The 21,017-nt window shown below is 35.9% G+C and overlaps 1 protein-coding gene across 3 annotated transcripts in view; it reads right to left on the bottom strand.

Moving 5' to 3' along the window:
• Nucleotides 1-21,017, bottom strand: part of kif16ba (kinesin family member 16Ba) — a 163,964-nt gene that overhangs the window by 112,601 nt on the left and 30,346 nt on the right. For all 3 annotated transcript variants that reach the window (XM_073051259.1, XM_073051260.1, XM_073051262.1), the window contains exons 2-11: nucleotides 20,679-20,748; nucleotides 19,531-19,644; nucleotides 16,993-17,109; nucleotides 16,067-16,164; nucleotides 14,008-14,117; nucleotides 12,329-12,471; nucleotides 6,163-6,331; nucleotides 5,892-6,023; nucleotides 5,403-5,578; nucleotides 2,906-2,971 (exon numbers count right to left, since the gene is read on the bottom strand). In XM_073051259.1, coding sequence (XP_072907360.1) covers nucleotides 2,906-2,971; nucleotides 5,403-5,578; nucleotides 5,892-6,023; nucleotides 6,163-6,331; nucleotides 12,329-12,471; nucleotides 14,008-14,117; nucleotides 16,067-16,164; nucleotides 16,993-17,109; nucleotides 19,531-19,644; nucleotides 20,679-20,748 — 1,195 coding nt within the window. The remainder of the gene's footprint in view (nucleotides 1-2,905; nucleotides 2,972-5,402; nucleotides 5,579-5,891; nucleotides 6,024-6,162; nucleotides 6,332-12,328; nucleotides 12,472-14,007; nucleotides 14,118-16,066; nucleotides 16,165-16,992; nucleotides 17,110-19,530; nucleotides 19,645-20,678; nucleotides 20,749-21,017) is intronic.

Here is a 21,017-nt window from a genome sequence, read left to right as displayed (position 1 = left end):
ATCAGTCCACAGAACTTGTTTCCAAAATGCAACAGGCTTGTTTAGATGTTCCTTTGAACCTTTTGAATAGAACTACCTCAAGAGGCACAAGCTGAAGGCTTTGCCATGGCCCTCACAGTCCCCTGACCTAAACATCATCGTGAATCCGTGGATAGACCTCAAAAGAGCAGTGCATGCAAGACAGCCCAAGAATCTCACAGAACTAGAAGCCTTTTGCAAGGAAGAATGGGCGACTCTTAGCTGGCTACAAAAAGTGTTTACAAGCTGTGATACCTGCCAAAGGGGGTGTTACTAAGTACTGACAATGCAGGGTGCCCAAATTTTTGCTTCGGGCCCATTTCCTTTTTTGTTATTTTGAAACTGTAAAAGATGGAAATAAAAAAAGTAATCCTGCTTAAAATATTAAAGAAATGTGTCATCTTTAACTTTACGCTTTTTGGAAATCAGGTCATCTTCTACTCGCTTAGCTATTCACAGTTACAGAAACTTTGACCAGGGGTGCCGAAACTTTTGCATGCCACTGTGTATGTACTTTAGGAATAAATTTACTTTGAGCTTTGAATTGATATTCCGGTCTACTTATGTGACTTAGCCAGGGAAGATAAAATCAGAAGTAATTAAAAAATTGTCAGTAGTAAAATTCTAATATGAAAAAAATTCAGGAAAATATTCCTGACCCAGAATTAGCTGCTTAGTCTTTGCAGCCTTGCAGGTTGATTATTGACAAAGACTGAGAACAATATGTGAAACTCTATTCTGCAGCTCTGCAAATGTTATGCATTTAAAAAATGCACACTAGTTGCAAATAAGTTTGAAATTCTTCATAGTATCTATCAGTTCTCTGAACGTCTCTTCTTCCAGCAACATTTAGCAAGGATATGAAGTATTTCGTCAAATTAAAAAGTGATCTAGTTTTGATTACTGGGACCTTACAAAGATATAACATCAAACTAATTAATGGAGTTTTCACAAAACACTCAAGTAACAATAAAAAATAACCACGCACTAATTAAGTGCAACAAAATATTTGAGACAAGTTCACCAGACAAGTCTGGGCAGGTGGCTGGGTGGCTCAATAACCTTTGTCAAAATTCTTCTTTAAGACTAATAAGAACTTTGGGTTAAAGCTAGCAAGAGGTCTAATCAAAGTTTCATCCTTTTACCCACCTAAACTTTGCAGCTCTGTGTTTTTAGTTACTTTGAATTCAGATCAACATATTTCAAGCAGTGATGTTAATTTTGTTGCAAGAAACTTTGAACTTCAGGACCCAATTACTAACAGATATCACAGTATTTTTTTGCCCCAGTATGCTTTCACTATAATCTTTCTTTAAAATTGATGGCTTTGCGTTTTAACTACCATTGCAAGACTTCATGCAAGCTTTAGAAAGACTTTTCTATATAGGGAATTTCTTGGGAATGTCAGAACAAATCCTTTTGATGTCCCTTGCCACCTTAGTTTAGGATCCCTTCACTTCTCTCTTTTAGGTAATTTTTATTTTATATTCATTTTATACTTTTCGTTTGTCTACCTCATATAGGTTTTCTTTCATTTGGTTATTCATCCTTTCTCTGCCATTTTTCTCTGATTACTCTATGGCAGGGTGAGAAATAAGCAGGCATTTGGTACTAATAGAGCTGTTTCTGCTGCCATGTTGGAGTAACATGACCCAAAATCGAATGCCAACTGCCTTATGTGTGATCAGTCCCAATTTCATACCAGCAAAAGGATGTGTGCACACCCAACCTGGTTCAGGAACAAGTAGCCATACTCAATACCTTGAAACACTTCACCAGCCCATTCAAATGAATGATAATAAGCATCTGCATCCAAAGTATAAGAAGGGAATAGAAGGTTATGCTGAAAAGGTTTGAGTAAAAGGGAAGGGCAAGGCTCAAAGAAAACCATCAATGCAGGTTAGCTAACACTAGTTGCTTATTTCCACACTGTAATTTATGAGAAAGCATTATGAACACGTGAAACTACATAAGTGTTTGAGGTCTTTCTTTTGTGAGCCATGAAATAGACTGCATCTTCCATTGCATAGTGATCTATGTTAAGCAATATTTTATTTAAGAACTTTGATAACCAAGCATAGATCCCCCTAGGTATTGAGAGATTGTTGTGATTAAGGTCAAAGAACAGAATCCTTGCAAATTTGCTCTTGAGCCAATAAACTCAAAATAGTTCGCTGGTTTTGCCACTGGAAATGAAAATTGCAATATACAAGTTAATGTTTTGCAATAGCAAGATTATTTTTTCACAGAATCACTTGCCTTCTCATAGCTTCATTTAAAAAAAATAACTTCAAAGATTCAGTAAAAGTCTAAATTTGGAGTAACATTCTAGACAAGCTTATCACTATTAAGTGAAAATACATGTCTTTGTCAGAACATGTGGAATGCACACAATTTCTGAGGATTATCATTCAATATTAGCTCGTTAACAAAAACAAAATGTCTCTCTGTGTTTCCTTACTTTGTATAATAATTATTTGAAAACAGGAATCAAATTTCATAAAAGTGAACGCTGTGCTATGTGATATGCATGAGCTAGCTAGTGGAAGTGTATGCAATAAAGAAAGAAACATTGTCACTCTTGGTTTGCATCACAAAACAAAGTAATAATAAGTGAAAAACTGCAAATTATCCAAGTACAATATAAGAAAAATCAAATTTTGATTTTAAAGCATCATTCTAACTAAACCCTTTTGTTAAAACATCTCACGTACCCTCATTCAGTGTAATTTGCAAACCAAACTGGTTTTGTTAATATTGTTTGCCATATTATTAGAAATCAATTTATACACAGTTGGACCAAACTTTAATTCTATTCTTTCTAACTAATAGATTTATTTTAAAAATTCAATCCAAGAAGGAATACATAGACTGTAACATTCCTTACCCTCGCTTCATTTTGATGCAGCTTCTCCTCCATGCTCAAAGCAGTTGGAGAATCCAACAATGCAATCTGAACGAAAGATAAACAAGACCAGTGTGGTTAACACACATTAAGTAAGAAAGGCAGCAATGTGGCAGAGATAGGTGTCCAATTAGTGAACTGTAGTTACTTCTCAATGTTCCATATAGAAGCTGTACAGAACATTGAGATGTAACATTTCTACCCCACATATTTAAAATGTGGTTGCATATATCAAATGTGGGTAGTGTTCCTATGCTGTACTGTTCCACGTTAAAAATTAAATTCTGTAATTTAAATTTGCCTCACTTCTAGTTTTTTTTTTACATATACTGGACATCCCTTTTTCTCTTTCCAAAGCTAACTCAAGTACGTACCATTCTTTCTCTTAACTGGCCAAGAAATACAGATAAAACAATAACATATTTAATTACGCAATTTTGCATGTTGTTTTCTAGAAGTACATAGTTCTTCCTGTATTCTTAAGTTTTCAATAGAAATAAGCCTGTATTTTCAAATGTAGCTGATAGTTCAATACTCTATTGAAACAAGAAAACTATTTGATATTCAGCACAGATGCAAAAAAATATAACCATTGATAAATCAGATACAAATAAAATATGATTATCAAAATTGAATCATGGCATTACTTTAAAAATGGTACTTCCAAATCCAGCGTCAAAATATTCCTAATTAATAAACATGTATTGTTTTCCTGCTTGGCTGCAGTTTCCATCTTTGAAAACCTCTGAATTTACTGCAGCCTTCTATACTTTTCTTTGACATTTTCCCAGAGACTTTCAATACCCAGTCCAAGATGATTTTTGTTACTATATTGTCTGTTCTTAATAAAAGTTCTTGCCCAATCTCCTTTCCATTCCACAGTAATAGGTGTCTTAAGTTGGCACACTGACACACCTTTCTGCAAGTGTCTCTATGCATGTTCTCTTTTCTCAATTCTCTGACCCTCTATTGTTCTTAAATCTTCTTCAGTATGAATCATCTAACTATTCATTTTTTCAGGATTCTGATTCCTCCAGTCTCTTTCAATAGCAAGCTCATTTCCAATCACTTATTTATTATTTTCTCCAATGATATATCTAATCACCCTCTTAAGTCATCCTCTTCTGGGAAAAACTGGCCACATGACTTGGGATTTTTTATAGCCATTGATCTTTCAAAAGGTAATTCCATCACTTCCTAAGCAAATCAAAAGTAGTATTTCTTAGAATAAACAAATCTAGTATGAATCTTAGTTGTCAGCTGCCTTGGTACTTTTGAAAACCATTACTGATGAGAAATGGTATACATTTCAAATACTTCAAGCAATTCTTGATCAGGAGCCAGGAACAAAATAAAACTCCCATAGTCTTAATTCTCCCTTATTTTTGATATCAGATCTGTACTATGCACTGCTTTGGAGTGATTTGTTCATTTTCGCACATTAGTGATTTAACTTCTTTGTGTCAATGCATTCCGTGTATAATCAGTTTCTTTGTCAGCTGATGCCAAGCTGTGGCATATTTAGTTGTCAAATTCATATTTCATTAATGAACTATTCATACTTGTTCTTTCAAAATGAGCTAACATTCCAAAGATTAAAACATAAATTTTTACTTAATTATTTAATACTAATCAGCACAAGGAAAACAAACAAGCATTTGATCCTCAAGTCAGATTAAAAACCTTCAGGACATTAAAACCCCAACATTCCATAGAAACTATGCTGGAGTTTGCTGTTTAACTAATTGCCAGTGGCAGAAATTCTCTTTGCAATTGTCACAAGTACTCAACTGCACTGAATGCTCAAAATATACAACTTAATAAAGCAGTAACACAAAAACAGTTAGAAAGTCAGTCATAGAGGGATGCAGCATGGAAAAAAATACCCTTTACCCAACTAAGGAAACTTGGTATCTCTCCAGAGAGAGTTTTTATCCTCTACTTTGTATCATTAAAATAAAATTAACCTAAACTGAACCTGAAGAGTTGGTACGGAACTGAAAATGTTAGGTTGATTATATGTTTTAATTTGTGAACTTAGATTGGTAATGCATTATACACACCATTGTTTTAAATTTCACCCATAACTTAAGCTCATTATTAGAAGAAAATCTTGGTTGCCACCTACAGGTTTTTTGTTGAAGGAAAAATATGGCATATAATACTTAATCATGATCCACTGTGGATTATATTCCCAAAAAAGCTTCTTAATTAGGTTTATAACTCTAGAAGACTAGAGTTGGCACATTATTTTTCTTGTCTAAGGGTTATTAATACATTTTTATTACTATAACAATTCACATAAGAAAATAGTAATTTGTACAAGTTAATCACAAGTGAGCATAAATTGATTTATCATTAGTTGTATAACTATTATTCTTGGAGATTGCAATGCAACAAGGTAATCATACTTGGGAATCAGAAGCCCTTTCCCCAAAACAGAAATAAATCATCAATACAACTCAAAATGAAAACTAACCTGATTCCCCTGAGCAAGTAAAGCTTTTAGCCGTGCAATTTCAGCACGCAACTCACGAATAAGCTTGACATTAGAATCTTCATTAATAGTAGGCTTGTTAATGATGTTTTTGGCTCTGTTTGCATAGCGAAGTGTACTCAGTGTTTCTCCATAATTGACATCTGCTGGTGAAATGGCTATTAAAAATGAAAATGAAAAATAGTGAAACATTGACCTGACAGAGCAACATTGAATGCATCTTTAAATAGCCACATTCTACAAATATGTAGTTTTGCATATGTATTATGCAATATGAATTAGAGTCAATGTATTTGAAAATATTTTCTGCTTCACATAAGGCAATTTTTTCACTATTTGCTTGTACTTTTTAAAGTAATCTGAACAATTATTATTTCTGAAACAACCATATATAGTTTGAAATAGTTAATGAGCTAACAAAAATGAGTATGTTAAATCTCAAAAATATACATCTTAAAACTAAAATCTTACTGGCAATCATAATTGTTTTTGAGTTTCCACCAAGGCTGTCTTTCAATAACCAGGTCAAAACAGAGTCTCTGTAAGGCACAAACACTTGTTTCTTCTTTGTTTGAGAATTCACCCCATCTTGAGATAAGTCAGCTGTTAAATCAAAAGCACTTCAGTTCATCATCTTTCAAAGAACACAGAAAATCAAAACCAATCAATTGGTGTATATTAAAAGCAGTTTTATACTCAAAATTATAAAAGGTCCAAGAAAAAAATTGAATCAAGAACCTACCCAAAGCAGAAATGACATTTCCAAGTGTGACTAAAGACTTATTTATATTCCCTCCTTCTTTCAACCTTACTCCAGTTGCACCTGTGGCATCAGCTCTTTCACTTCCTGCAAGGTCAACCAAATGGATCTTGCTAATTGTTTCACAAGGCATTTCAGCATCAAATTTGGCCTGGGATTTAAATTGAAAGAATTGTTATTCTGGAGCCACACAGTGATGTTTTTTTTAAAGAAGGCTATTGTACAGCACAAACATTTAAATTAACAATTGTACATTTAGAAAACAATTGAAACTAAAAATGCTCCTGTACTAAATTAAATGTTAAATGCTATCCCATGAAGAATGTGAAGGCTTATTAAAAATTAAAACTATCTTTCCTTATCAGGACTGAGCAATAGTAGAATCTCCAAAAGTCCAAGCCATACTAGCTAATCTGTAAATTAATCACATCACAGAGGATTGTTTGAGGTACTAATGCACCACTTAAATTACATATTAGATAAAATGATGTCAAGTGCCAGGTACCTGGTTAAAGTAGAGCCTCCTCTGGGAGAGGCACGACCTGTACAAAAAGGACTGGTTACACCTGAACCCAAAGGGTCCAATATCCTAGTAGGCAAATTTACTAGAGCTCTTAGGGAGGGTTTAAACTAATTTGGCAGGGGGATAGGAACCAGAGTGATAGGGCTGAGGAAGGGGAAAACAGAAATAAATCAACGATAGCGTGCAACAGAGATTATAGGAAGGACAGGCAGGAGATGAGGCATAATCACAGCCAGTAGTATGATCTGCAACAGAAAGCAAGAAATCCTGGACTGAAAGTGTTATATTTGAATGCATGCAGCATAAGAAATAAAGTGGATGATCTTGAAATTCAGCTAAAGATTGGCAAGTACAATGTTGTGGCCATCTCTGAAACTTGGCTAAAGGATGGCTGCCATTGAGAGCTGAACATCCAAGGAGATACGGTGTATTGGAAAGATAGATTAGTAGGCAATGGAGGTGGTGTGGCTCTATTTATAAGAAATAATATTAAATCATTAGAAAGGGATGACGTAGGATTTTAAGGTGTAGAGTCTCTATGGGTTGAATTAAGAAATGGCAAGAGTAAAAGTACCCTAATAGCAGTTGTATACAGGCCTCAAAACAGCAGCCAGGATGTGGTTTACAAATTACAGCAGGAGATAGAAAAGTCGTGTCAGAAGGGCAATGTCATGATAATTGTTGGGGATTTTAACATGAGAGTAGATTGGGAAAACCAGGCCAGTACTGGACCTCAAGAGAAAGAATTTGTAGAATGTCTAGGGGATGGCTTTTTAGAACAGTTTGTTGTTGAGCCCTCTAGGGGATTGGTTGTGCTGGAGTGGGTGTTGTGCAATGATCTGGATGTGATAAGAGAGCTTAAGGTTAAGGAACCCTTAGGGAACAGTAATCACCATATGATTGAGTTCATTTTGAAATTTGAGCAGGAGAAACTAAATACCAATGCGTCAGTATTTCAATGGAATAAAGGAAATTACAATGGCACGAGAGGGGAACTGGCTAAGTTGACTGGAAAGGGACACTAGCAGGAAGGACAGCAGAGCAGCAATGGCTGAAGTTTCTGTGAAAAAATGAGGGAAGTGAAAGACATATATTCCAAATAAGAGGAAATTTTCAAATTGAAGTAGGACACTACTGTGGCTGACAAGCGAAGTCAGAGACAAAGTTAAAAACAAAAGAGGGCATACAAGGACGCCAAAGCTAGTGGGAAGATAGAGGATTGGGAACCTTTTAAAAACTTGCAGAAGGAAACTAAGAATGTTATTAGGAAGGAAAAGATGAATTATGAAAGGAATCTGGTGACTATTATCAAAGAAGATACTAAAAGCTTTTTTAAGCATATAAAGGGTAAAAGAGAGTTGAAGGAAGATATAGGACAATAGAAAATGATGCAGGAGATATTGCAATGAGAGACGTAGAGAAGGCAGAAGAACTGAATGCATATTTTGCATCAGTCTTTACAGTGGAAGACATCTGCAGAATACCATTCAAAAATGTCAGGAAAGTGAAGTATGTACAGTGAAAATTATGACTGAGAAACTGCTCAGGAAGCTTAATGGTCTGAGGGTAGATAAATCTCCTGGATCTGATGGAATGCACCCTCGGGTTCTGAAGGAAGTAGCTGCAGAGATTGCGGAGGCATTAACAATGATCTTTCAAGAATCGATAGATTCTGGCATTGTACTGGATGACTGGAATCAGTTAAAGATGACACATTTCTTTAATGTTTTAAGCAAGGTTACTTGTTTTATTTCCATCTTTTACAGTTTCAAAATAACAATAAAGGAAACGGGCCCAAAAAGCAAAAGTTTGAGTACCCTGCATAATCAGTACTTAGTAACACCCCCTTTGGCAAGTATCATAGCTTTTAAATGCTTTCTGTAGCCAGCTAAGAGTCGCCCATTCTTCCTTGCAAAAGGCTTCTAATTCTGTGAGATTCTTGGGCCGTCTTGCATGCACTGCTCTTTTCAAGTCAAGTCAACTTTTATTGTCATTTCGACCATAACTGCTGGTACGGTACATAGTAAAAATGAGACAACGTTTTTCAGGACCATGGTGTTACATGACACAGTACAAAAAACTAGACTGAACTAGACTAACAAAGAGACTAAATATGTCAGGGATGGGGTAAGAAGGGGAGGAGGGGCATTAATGCCCCATCCCTGACATATTTAGTTGTTTGCCTGTTCTCCATCTCCCTCTGGTGCTTCCTCCCTTCCCTTTTCTTTCTCCCAAGGCCTCCCGTCCCATGATCCTTTCCCTTCTCCAGTTCTGTATCACTTTCACCAATCACCTTTCCAGCTCTTAGCTTCATCCCACCCGCTCTGGTCTTCTCCTATCATTTCGCACTTCCACATCCCCCCACTACTTTCAAATCTCTTAACTATCTTTCCTTTCAGTTAGTCTTGACGAAGGGTCTCAGCCTGAAACGTCAACTGTGCTTTTCGTTATAGATGCTGCCTGGCCTGCTGTGTTCCACTAGCATTGTGTGTGTGTTGTTCTTATAGCCTTCTCCTGCTTTGTGGGCATCATTTATTTTAACTTTCAGAGTGCTAGGCAGCTGCTTAGAGGAGCCCATAGCTGCTGATTGTTGGGACAAGGTTTGAAGTGTCAAGGTATTTATAAAGCTTTGAAATTTGCATCACCTGGCTTTTTCTAACAATGACTGTGAACAAGCCATATATATGTACACACACCACACACACGTACATATATACACAGACACTGATAATAAATTTACTTTGACCTTTGAACTTCAGAGGCTTTTGGCTTATATGTTCAGAGGATAATGACCAAAGTTCGACTTCTGGTTAGAGTTCAAAATTTAGTGTACAGATAAGAAGTTTTATGTCACTTGTGTTTAATGCCACCTCTTTATCCAGAAGTTGTGATCCTGATCAAATCTTTTCCAACTGTTTAAAAGTATTTTTTCCATTCAAAAACTATTTCTCATGTGTCCAGCAAAGTCCACAACATTTTGTCCTGAAGTATCTGCACATAAATACAATTATTCTTTAGGACAGAGGTTCCCAAACTGAAGTCCACAGCCCCCTTGGTGAATGGTAGGGGTCCATGACATAAAAAATGTTGGGAACCCCTGCTTTAAGATGTATTCATTAGTCTGCTACCTGAGAAAGTCAGGAGAGCAACATGACCATTCTACATGATCTCCAGTTGCAAAGGAACAATTTACTGGTTACTAATCAGAGTTGTTATACAGAATGTAACATTCAAAGATGACAGCTTTGGCTTAGTATAAGAAATTGTATTTTGTTTGAAAATTATTAAAAACTGAGGCAAAACATAAATCCATGAAAAATTAACTTAGTTTCATTTCAGAAGGAAAATGAAAACATCATAGTTAAACATCACACGTCTTTGGTGAAGGGATTTTAAGATATAAACAATTCTATATTCTGCTTTACTAGGAACTTTATATTGTATGTTTTATTTATAGGAACAGAAAGTAGCAGCTTTATGACTGGATGTTAATAGCATGCACATTAATACAGTACTTCCTCACAAGATAATGTCTTATGGTAACTCACAAATATGATGTTTTTATCTCATGCAAACAATAGCAGAATTGCGGTAGACGAGGTCAATGCTGCACAGCAAACCAGTTAAAACAGCATTTTGGCTATATGATGCTTATTCTCACATGGAGAAAAGGAACGCATCATGTTGATGGCACTTTAGCAAATTTTTAGCCCAATGCAGTATTGAATGACGCTGGAAGACTTAGAATTCAAGCAATACATTTTATAGTATCAGAGGATTCTCTAACTAGTAAAGCTTTAAAGAAAGGAACAAGGCTTAACAATGGCAATTACAACTACATGTGGAAGTCGTCCTTCATTAAAATGTAAAAGTACAGTTCTGTGCCAAAGTCTTAGGCACCCTAGATTTTAATATAAATTTTGATTTTGATTATTTTTCTGCATTACTGTGTCAGTGGAAAAGAGCAAATTTTAGATTTCCAAACATTCATTTTCCAAAAATTAAATGTTAGTTTTTTTTTGTATTTTGTTATAGAAAGTAACATATTAATAGCCACTTTTCAAATAAAAACTTGCTTACTTTGTAGGTATATAGCTCAGTGCATGATTAAGCAAAGATAACAAAACAGATCGTTCATAATGAGTTGAATGAACTAAACTGATTAACTGAAACCAAAACGGGTGTAGAAGGAATCAAACTGAGCGAAGGACAACCAAATTAAAAGGTGAGGGCTTTCCAGTTACAACCTTCAAGTCATCAATTCATACACCATGGCGAGAGTGAGCACAGCAACAAGACACAGGTTGGTCATCCTGCATCAGCAGGGTCTTTTCCAAGCACAAATTTTGCAGCAGACAGAAGTTTGAAGATGTGCTGTCCAAGCTCTTCTTAAGAAACACAAAGAAACAGGCAGGATTGAGGACCACAAATATAGTAGTTGGCCACAAAAATCGAATGCAGCAGATAAGAGACACATCAAACTGACGTACCTTCTAAATCAGAAAAAGTCCAGCACTGCTATCAGCTCTGAACTCACAAAAAACTACTGGAACCCAAGTTCTACATTTCTACAGTCTGGAGACGTCCTGTCAGAAATGGTCTTCATGGAAGCGTTGCTGCCATAAAGCAATTCCTCTGAAGTGGAAGCAAAGTCAAGAGACTCACCTACACACAAAAACACAAGGACTAGGGTGCTGAACAATGGCAGCAAGTGCTGACTCGGACGAGTCAACATTTGAAATTTTTGGCTCAAACAAGAGGCAGTTTATATATAGAAAGGCAGGAGAGTGCTACATGGATGGGTGTCTGCATCAACAGTAAATCACAGCAGAGGTTCCCTGCAGATTTGGGGTTATATTTCTGCAATTGGAGTTGGTGATCTGGTCAGAATTAATGGAATCCTCAATGCTGAGAAGTACAAACAGATTCTCATCCGTCCCACAATACCGGCTGATCGGTCCCAACTTCAATCGGTATCAGGACAATGACCCCAAACACATGACCAAGATCACAAAGAACTGTGGTCAGTTAAAAGATGAACAAGGAGTTCTGCAACAGATGGTTTGGCCTCCAAAGAGCCCTGATCTCAACAGCATTGACGCTGTTTGGGATTACCTGGAGAGACAGAAGCAAGCAAGATAGCCAAAAAGTCTATAGAAGAACTGTGGCAAGTTCTCCAAGATGCTTGGAACAACCTACCAGCTGATTTTCTGATAAAACTGCACAACAGTGTAACTGAGAGAATTGATGTTGTTTTAAAAGGCAAAAGGTGGTCACACCAAATATTGATTTGATTTAGTTTTTTTTTAACCTTTTACTCTTTTTAGCATGTTTTTGATATTTAGAAACTTCATTTCATTATTTTTGAAAGCATCTTTGCTTTACAGATTATTTTTTACATGTGCCTAAGACTTTTGCACAGCACTGTATATTACACTTTATCCCTCAAGGCAATCCTATCACATGGGCAATACAACAGCAATAGAACACTATTAAAATGATTTCATATTTCAAATTCATTAATGAAAACTTGATCTTTCAAGAGTTACAAACAACATATATTCCTTCAAGCTCATAAGAAACTTGACAAAACTGAAACATTAAGGCTATTTTCAAAGCTCTCACTTGAGTGAAGTTGATGGTGAAGATGGCATGGGATCGACTGCTGACATCATTCATCCCTGTCGCAGCAGTCGTTCGATTGATATTTCCAGCTTCCATTAGCTCTTCCACATCACTGTAATTCTGCACCAAATGCTTTGACAGATCTGAAAGCAAAGATAATACAGATAGCTAACAATGTCTTCCCTCTATTTTATAAGTGGATGGAGAATAAAGCTGACTCTCTTGTTCTGCCCCCGCATTTTATGGTAAAATTCGGAAAATCAGGATAACTGCATATGTTAAGAAAGCACGGGAAAAATTGATGCAAAATCAACTGCATACAAGAATCAGAAGATACAGCAGCACTTAATGTTAAATATGGTGACTTGATAAAAAAATATATAAACAATAGGGCCTTTTAAGAGACTTAGATAGGTATATGGAGATTAGAAAGCTGGAGGGCTATGTGGTACGGAAATTCTAGACTGTTTCTAGTCGGCACAATATTGTGGGCCAAAGGCCCTGTAATATGCTGTAAATTTCTATGTTTCTGTGTATGCTTCTAATTCACCCTATTCTTCCACTCTTTACCCATTGCCCTACAAATAGTTTTCCATCTAATGGTACTTAGAAAGTTACTATTGAATTTATTCTTAACATCCTTTCAAACAATTTATTCAGTAAAATACGAAGTCAATATATAAAAAAAACTGAACTTGCCTATGGCTCTAGTTTCAAATTATGAACACTGATGATTTCACCAGTAGAAATAATTTTAGTAAGTTTGCAGATGACACAAAAAATGGCGGTATTATAGACTGCAAAGACAATTGTCCGTGGATACTGCAGGGCACAGATCCCTTGCAAGATGAACTCAAAGCATAAGACTGGATCACATCCAATCTAGCCTTTTATCTAGTCATTAACAAATTTCTTCACTTCTGTCCTTATCAAAAAAATCATTAATGAAGGAATTTAAGATGTTGGAGTGCAGGACTCTGTCTTGAGATGCCCTGACTCCTGCAACAATGACCTGGGCTGAAGCGATTGATCTCTTGCCACAGTTACTTTCCTTTATATCAGGCATAACTGTTTAGTTTTCCCCTTGAATCACACGGATTTCAGTATTATAAAGACTCTCATTTGGTCAAATTCTGCCTTAATGTCAAAACACACTTGCTTTTAGGAATTCAAACTATTGGTCCATATTTCATATGCAGTTCAAGCAGACCACTAGTGAGACTATTGCTAAAAAGCATCATCATCTGCACTATACATCATGATGATTATGCAGAGACTGTAACTGATTGGATTGGATTTTTGAAGCAGGACACATCTGGCCAATTTTCCACATAGCTGAACAGACAAATATTGGAGGAATACTGGAAGGTTTAAGTTGTGTATTTTTTGTGCGCAAGATGATATTTGCAAGTGTTCTGGCTACAAAGAGATTTTTTTCCCAACCCATTTCACAATTCTTATGAAAACAAAAGCCACTCATAGATTTAATCTTTCTTGAATTTTCATACTAATTAATCTAGCAGATTTATATTTTATTTGTTTAATGTACTTTGCAGTTCATCGCATAGTATTATAAAATACGCAATTCACTGCACTTCCATTCCACTCAAAATAGACATAATCAAGTAAAAATATAGCTCATGCTTGAAGATTCTATTATATATACTGTATGTACTTACCCTCAACATATGGCCCTTCCTTTGGATGCTCCCTCACTCTTAAATTGTATGTCTTGGTTGACTTTCTCCTGAGCAGATCCCTTACCCGTTCATTATAAATCTCCAGGTAGCTATTTTGCAAAAAAAAAGAAAGAAAGACAGGTTTAATATTTATGCATATTACAGCTTTAATCATGCACCACCTCCCAGCAGCAAAACCAGATGAATCTTGAAGCAGAAATAAATTTTGCACTTGCAAGAGTCCCAGGGCCTGCAAATACGATTAGTGCAAGAAAATAACAGTAAATGTGAATATTAATTACTAACTCACGAAATTTCGAAAATGGGTTTTCAGAAAGAAAGAATTGGCCTTTCATAACTTCTGGATATTCCACAGCACTTGATAGTCAGTGATATACCTTTCAAACTATAATGACTATCATAGGTTAAAAACATGTAGGAGTACAAAATCTGTAGTGTCATGGGTGTTCTTGCATCGAAAGAAAAAGCAAACCCTGGTCAAGATCAGATCTGAAAGATAACCACCACCAAAGATAAAAGCCACAATCATTGGATTTGGAGGTCACAGAGCTGAAATTATTTAAGAAAATTGGAAAGAACTATGTAAGCACCATGCTGTGTAAAGAGCTGCAGAAAGCTAGAATGATGTAACATCGCTAGTATGTAGACAGAGTAAAGAAAATTTACAAAGACATCGCCAGCACTGGAGGACTTGAGTTATAAGGAAAGATTGAATAGATTAGGAATTTACTCCTTGGAATGTAGAAGATTGAGGGGAGATTTGATAGAGGTATACAAAATTATAAGGGCTATAGAGAGGGTAAATGCCAGCAGGGTTTTCCCCACTGAGTTTGGGTAGGATTACAACTACAGGTCATGGGTTAAGGATGAAAGGTGAAAAGTTTAAGGGGAACATGAAGGGAAACTTCTTTACTAGAGGATCATGTGAGTGTGGAACAAGCTGCCAGTGCAAGTGATGCATGTGAACTCTATTTCAATGTTTAAGACAAGTTTGGAAAGGTGCATGGATGATAGGGGTGTGGAGGGCTATGGTCTAGTGCAGGTTGATCGGAATAGGCAAATTAAATGGTTCAGAATGGACTAGATGGGCCAAAGGTCCTGTTTCTGTGCTGTACTTTTCTATGACTATGTCAACAGTGCTGCAATTTGAAGGAAAAATAAAAAGAACCTGATTCAGAGAAATACAACACTTATTGGGAAAGGTTACAAGTAGCAGCAGCTTGCAGAAATTTGGCAGAATAAGAAAAAAATGGAAACATTTATATATAATGTAGACAAATTTAAATGCAATATCTTGAAGATCAGAAAGCCAGCAGAGGTTCCAGAACAAGATAGCATGAGATAGATTATAAAGAAATATTCTAGGGAGGGATGTAGATGAAATGCCAGTGAGAAAGAAATGAATTTTTGACTATGGAAACTTAAAAGTGTGTTTTAAAGATCTTAAGGCTATGAGCAGTTTCGATAGAAGGGTAGTGTTTCATAGAATTAATCACATAAATAACCTTCCATAGTTTCATATTTTCTTTTGGCACCCCAACACACAATAAAGAGTAGTTTGTCCTATTTTAAATCCAAAATTGTTTATAAAAGTCAATGTTAATGTAAAATAAGTATTTTTCCAACTATAAAAATGTTCGAATGTTGTTAAATTTTGTACTTATTATTCAGCAAAATATAACCAAATGTGATATAAAATGTTTACAATAAGTGATTGGAATATTGTGCCAAATTTATAAACTTGTTTTCATTCATGAGCTCATATCTTAGACCTAAACTTAGTATTTGTCAGCTTCAGTGATACAGGATAAAGCACCTACCTGAATTCATACTTCAGGGAAACATTTTTTGACATTTATATTTACAATCTTAGCTGTCTATTTTAATAAAAATATTGGGGAAGCTGCAATAAACTATCCAATACTCATCACAACACTTCAGAATATTATTGAATACATTGTGATTCTTCATATAAGCACAGAATTGCATCGAAGTCAGAGGTCTGAGAAAATTCAGCAAAAACATTCTAGTTTCCTACCTAACTTCTGTACGAAATGAAGCTTCGTCCCAATTAGACTTCTGAGCAATTCTGTCATATAGCCCTTGGCAAATTCGAGGTATCAAGCCTACATCTTCCTAAAATAGAATAGTACATTCAAAAAAATGTGCATGGCAAAGCGAAGCAAGTGAGCTATTCAGCCATAAGTGCATCTTACACAATATTCAAATTATGAAGCATTCTAATTCTCATTAACACCACCTTAAAAGTAGTGCTCATCAAATTAACCATCTGAAGATTTGTTTTGTCGAATAAGGAAACTATGCAAAATTTACAAACTGAGAGACAATTCTGGAGGAAATATAGTGCTCATTTCTAAATACTAGGCCAAAGGGAGTACTAAAATTGGAATAGGCTTCACCTAAACCAAACCATACCAACATCCTTGCTGATCAGGCAAGGAGAACTGTACGCGAGTTATTAAACCAATAGGTTAGAGGCAAGAAACAGATCTTTAAAAGGTTTGTCTGGAGGGACCAAGACAATTTATGGTATGAAATTAAATAATCCAAAATAGAGAACAATGAAAATAAAGAGGCCCAAGGTAACAAAAAAGATATTTCAAAGAGAAAGGACACAAAGGAAATGAGACAATAGCTAATCAACTACAATTCAGTTTAACATTTTAAACTACTGTAAATGCTTTAAAATGTCATCAGACAAATCTGACAGAGCTACATAAAGAGCAATTAGCTTGATCTAAAGCTTGCCAAGGAGATTTTAAAAAGCACCTTAAAGGAAGGTAGAAATATAGAGAAATAAGGGGTTTGGGAAAGGAGCTCCAGTGCTCAGGAGCTCGAGACCAGGCATCACCAGCAGAGCATGGAGTGAGAGTATAAGGTGCCAGAACATTGTAATTGACATAAAAGTAGCTCTTGCACCATTGATCTAACACAGCATCTTACCGGGTTTCCCATCATTGTATACGATTTACCAGATCCAGTCTGACCATATGCAAAAATACACGCATTGTAGCCTTGAAAGGCAGCTTTAAGGACATCAGTGCCAAGATCTTTAAATATCTGCAAAAAGAAGTATACTTTGCAAAAGACAGTAATTGTATAAAGTAAGGCCTTGCTGAGATACAAGGCAGAATCTATAGTGAGAGATACTGAGTTAGCATTTCAGGTCATTTGAGATCTGATGAGAGGTCATCAACCATCATTAGTTCTGTTTATTTCTCCAAAGACACTACGTGACTTGCTGATTATTTCTAGAATTTTCTGTTTCTCTAACTCACAATCTGTAGCATCTCCAGAGTATCGTTTGCAATTTGACCAGATTTTCAGGACAGCCCACTTGACAGATACTCCATCCCTATCCTAAGCAATCATTGAAACATCATCACTGTACTGAATGGCATCAACAAAAGGCACTGCAGTCTCACTTCCTCATCCAAGCTACAGCAAAAGCACACCCCAAACCCATGACCTCCACCAACGATAGGGCAGTAGGTGTATAGAAACACCACCACCTCCATGTCACATACCAATCTGAACTGGAAATATATCACTCTCTTCCAATGTCAGAGTCAAAATGCTGGAATTTACAACCCTTGACCACAACAGAAATACCTTCACCAAAACAACTGCAGGAATTCAGAATGGTAGTGCACAGCATATTCTCAAAGACAGTTAGGATCTAAACCACACTGTAGCACAACTCAGTTTACAACAGAATACATGAATTTTGTCACTGTTCTTGAGCAGCTGCACACAAATCTAGCATTGATATGGTTATGCAGAAAATGCAAGTTGCCAGGATACCAATTATTAAAGTTTATACCTTCTCCTTTTACTTTGTTAGTTTGAAACTAAATGTCTTACAAATGTGCTTTTTATTTCTTGCATATTAATACTCCAGTCCTTTGTAATCGCTTCCACCCCAATGACATCATTTATTTAGTTCCGAGTTCTTAACAATCCTAACTTTCTTTACCCAATCATGACCGTGCTTGAACTTGAAGTATCAGCACCAATATTGTTTGGCTTAAAAAAAGGAAATAGGACTTGCTTCTTACCCTTTAAATATCAACCATTTAAGTATTAAAAGCCGGTTCAATCACAATGTGCTGATGCTAAATTAAATAAATTAGGACATCCAATAACATCTGCTTTCAGTTAGAATTACTGTTCTACTTTGAAGTAGCAAGGTAACAGTAGCTAACTAGTTCCTAACAGCATGTCACTTATACATCCTTAATCAGATTAGCAATTGTTAGATAAAATTTGAAAGATATGCAAATTTATGGATAGGTTTGATGGCAAATCATGTACATAAAGACTTTTAGAAGGATTGAATCATTTGAAACAAATGAGATATAAGATACATAATGTCTTTAAAATTCCTGGCATTAAAAACAAAGGCATGAACCTTTCATATGAACTCATTTTCATTGCTGGATAGGTCGATCTGCAGTAATAAATAAATAAGCAAGTCCCAACTCTGGCAAATTTAGTTCACGTCTACTAAACACATATACAAACCCATCATTTAACATATTTCAAAAATTAGAATTCAATTTGTCAGGTCGAAATGGACACAATCTCACAGGCTCTCCACTTGGCCTTGGACCACTTGATTTACAGTAATACCCATGCCAAGCTGCTGTTTATTGATTACAGCTTGGCATTCAACACCATTGTCCCCTCAGCTCAAAACCTTGCTCTCGGTAACTTCCTTTGCAACTGGATTGTTGACTTCCTCACCAGGAGACAACAGTCAATGTGGACTGGTATTAACATCTCCTCGTTGTTGACAAACAACACAGGCGCACCTCAAGTTTGCATGCTTGGCCCACTGCTCTACTCTCTCTATACTGATAGCATTTAAAAAGTGCCTAAGTGAGCACTTGAATTGCCTAAACATAGAAGATAACAAGTCAAGATGGAATTAACAAGGAAGGGTACCCACTGATAGGCGTGGTCATGGTGAGGTTAGAGCCATGCTGCAAGACTCTACCACTGCTATCATTTACAGATCAGTTACCTCTAATAAAGAATCAAAGAACAATGATAAGAGGGCAGAGGATCAGTGAAATGTTAGTGGACAAGAGTTACCTGGCAGCAAATCTTCAAACCCTTCATTGTTAGCTACTTCAGCAACAAGCTTCAAGCAGTATTACAGAGCAAAATTCTTCCCTTTATCTCAGAAATAAACAACATCCCTTCCAGGCAAACTAAACTCTGAATTACTCAACTATTCCCAGTAATTGATTGTATTGAACCACAGAATGTTAATCCCACCTTCGTTCCTATATAGTTGCTCGGCTACAATATTTTACAACTACTTTGTTCGTGCACTGTCATCTGCATTCACCCTGGATCTTTAAATTGTATTCTTACAGATACATACTACAATGTTTTAAAGGCAATGAACTCACATTAGTGAGGTGGGATGAAACACTGAAATAACGTGCATTTGATCATCACATAAAAACATACCTTTTCTTGTGAAACAAACTTGGGACTTCTGCAATCAACGGAACAATAAGAATGATCATAAGTAAATGTTTTTATCCTCTCTCGCCCAGAATCACCTGAACTTCCTTCTGGAATCTATAAAGAGAGAAGAAATGAGCAACTAATTACAATTTTTAAACTATAATTGTTTCAAGATTTAGAGGCTATGTAAAATTTAAAATAAAAACTGATACTTCTAGTGGCGATCAAAGTAGGGTTAAAAACATTTTAATTCACATTTACCGTAACTGAATCCAATATTTAAACACATTTCAGAAAATAGTCCACATTTACCTGGAACACATCCATTGTAAAGTTCAGCAGAAATATGTTACAAGTTTGAGAAATGAAATTTTTTATAGTCAATTGGAAGTACATTAATTTTGGATATAAACATTTTTCACCTTAATTCAACATAACCGACAGAAAATAATATATTTTTTGAAACCAATCAGCAGTGTAATATTTTACAGTGAACATCAAATCCTTTTCTGGGAAAAAGTGCTAGCACTGGATTAAAGCTACTCTGGTCTTCAATACTAATAAGAAAACTGGGATATAAATTATATAATTTACCATAGGAACATTCTCGACATTTGTTCTACACATCTTTGACCTTGCGGTTGTACGTGGCATTTCTTTCATGTGTCAGCATCATAACTCAAATTTAAAACTGGAATTCTTGTTTATTTACTCATTACTTTCCTGCAAAGCTGTAGAATTTGAGAATATAATGGAGGCCAACAGTTCTAACCAAGAGCCATATCATTCAATCTGTCCTTGTATGAATGAGGTAAATTAGGGTGTTACCTGTCTGGTTCACCACAACATTGAAGGCTTAATGACACTAGCACAGAGCCTCCCCAACATGGTAGCAGATTCACCTGGGAATGTACAGCATTTTATTTGTCCACTCAAACATTGTGTTAATTTGCAGTGTGACAGAAGATGCATCCAAATGATATATTATTGTTTTGCTGTATGAAAGGAGAAAATATAAATCTCAAAGATGTCAGGTATACAGGCTTTCGAGAGGGTGCACGAGTTTCATTAGGATGTTGCCTTAATCGGAATGTAGGGAGATAAGTAGATTATTTGAGGATCAATGAAAACAAGGATGGTTGTTATACCTTCAAGTTTGTGATTGTTGTCTTGTTCCCTTCCATGTGTATGATACATTTGGCATCCAAATCTTTTTCTCTGCACAAAATAATGAAGTTAGTAAGTAAATGACACAAAAGAAACTATTAAAACATAAAGAATGTTCTGCTCTAAACAAATTTTACATCAAGCAGGCAACCATTTTATTCCTAAACACAAGAAGTTCTACAGATGCTGGAAATCCAAAGTAGCACACACAAAATGGAGGAACTCTGCAGATCAGGCAGCATCTTGGAAATGAATAAATAGTCGACGTTTTGGGCCGAGACCTTTCTTCAGAACTTAAAAGTAAAGGGGAAGATGCCAAA

The sequence above is a fragment of the Hemitrygon akajei genome, chromosome 7 (assembly GCF_048418815.1).
Source record: "Hemitrygon akajei chromosome 7, sHemAka1.3, whole genome shotgun sequence".
Taxonomy (NCBI): Eukaryota; Metazoa; Chordata; class Chondrichthyes; order Myliobatiformes; family Dasyatidae; genus Hemitrygon; species Hemitrygon akajei.
The sequence above is the reverse complement of the archived record's forward strand: the minus strand, read 5'-3'. Positions and strand labels throughout refer to the sequence as shown.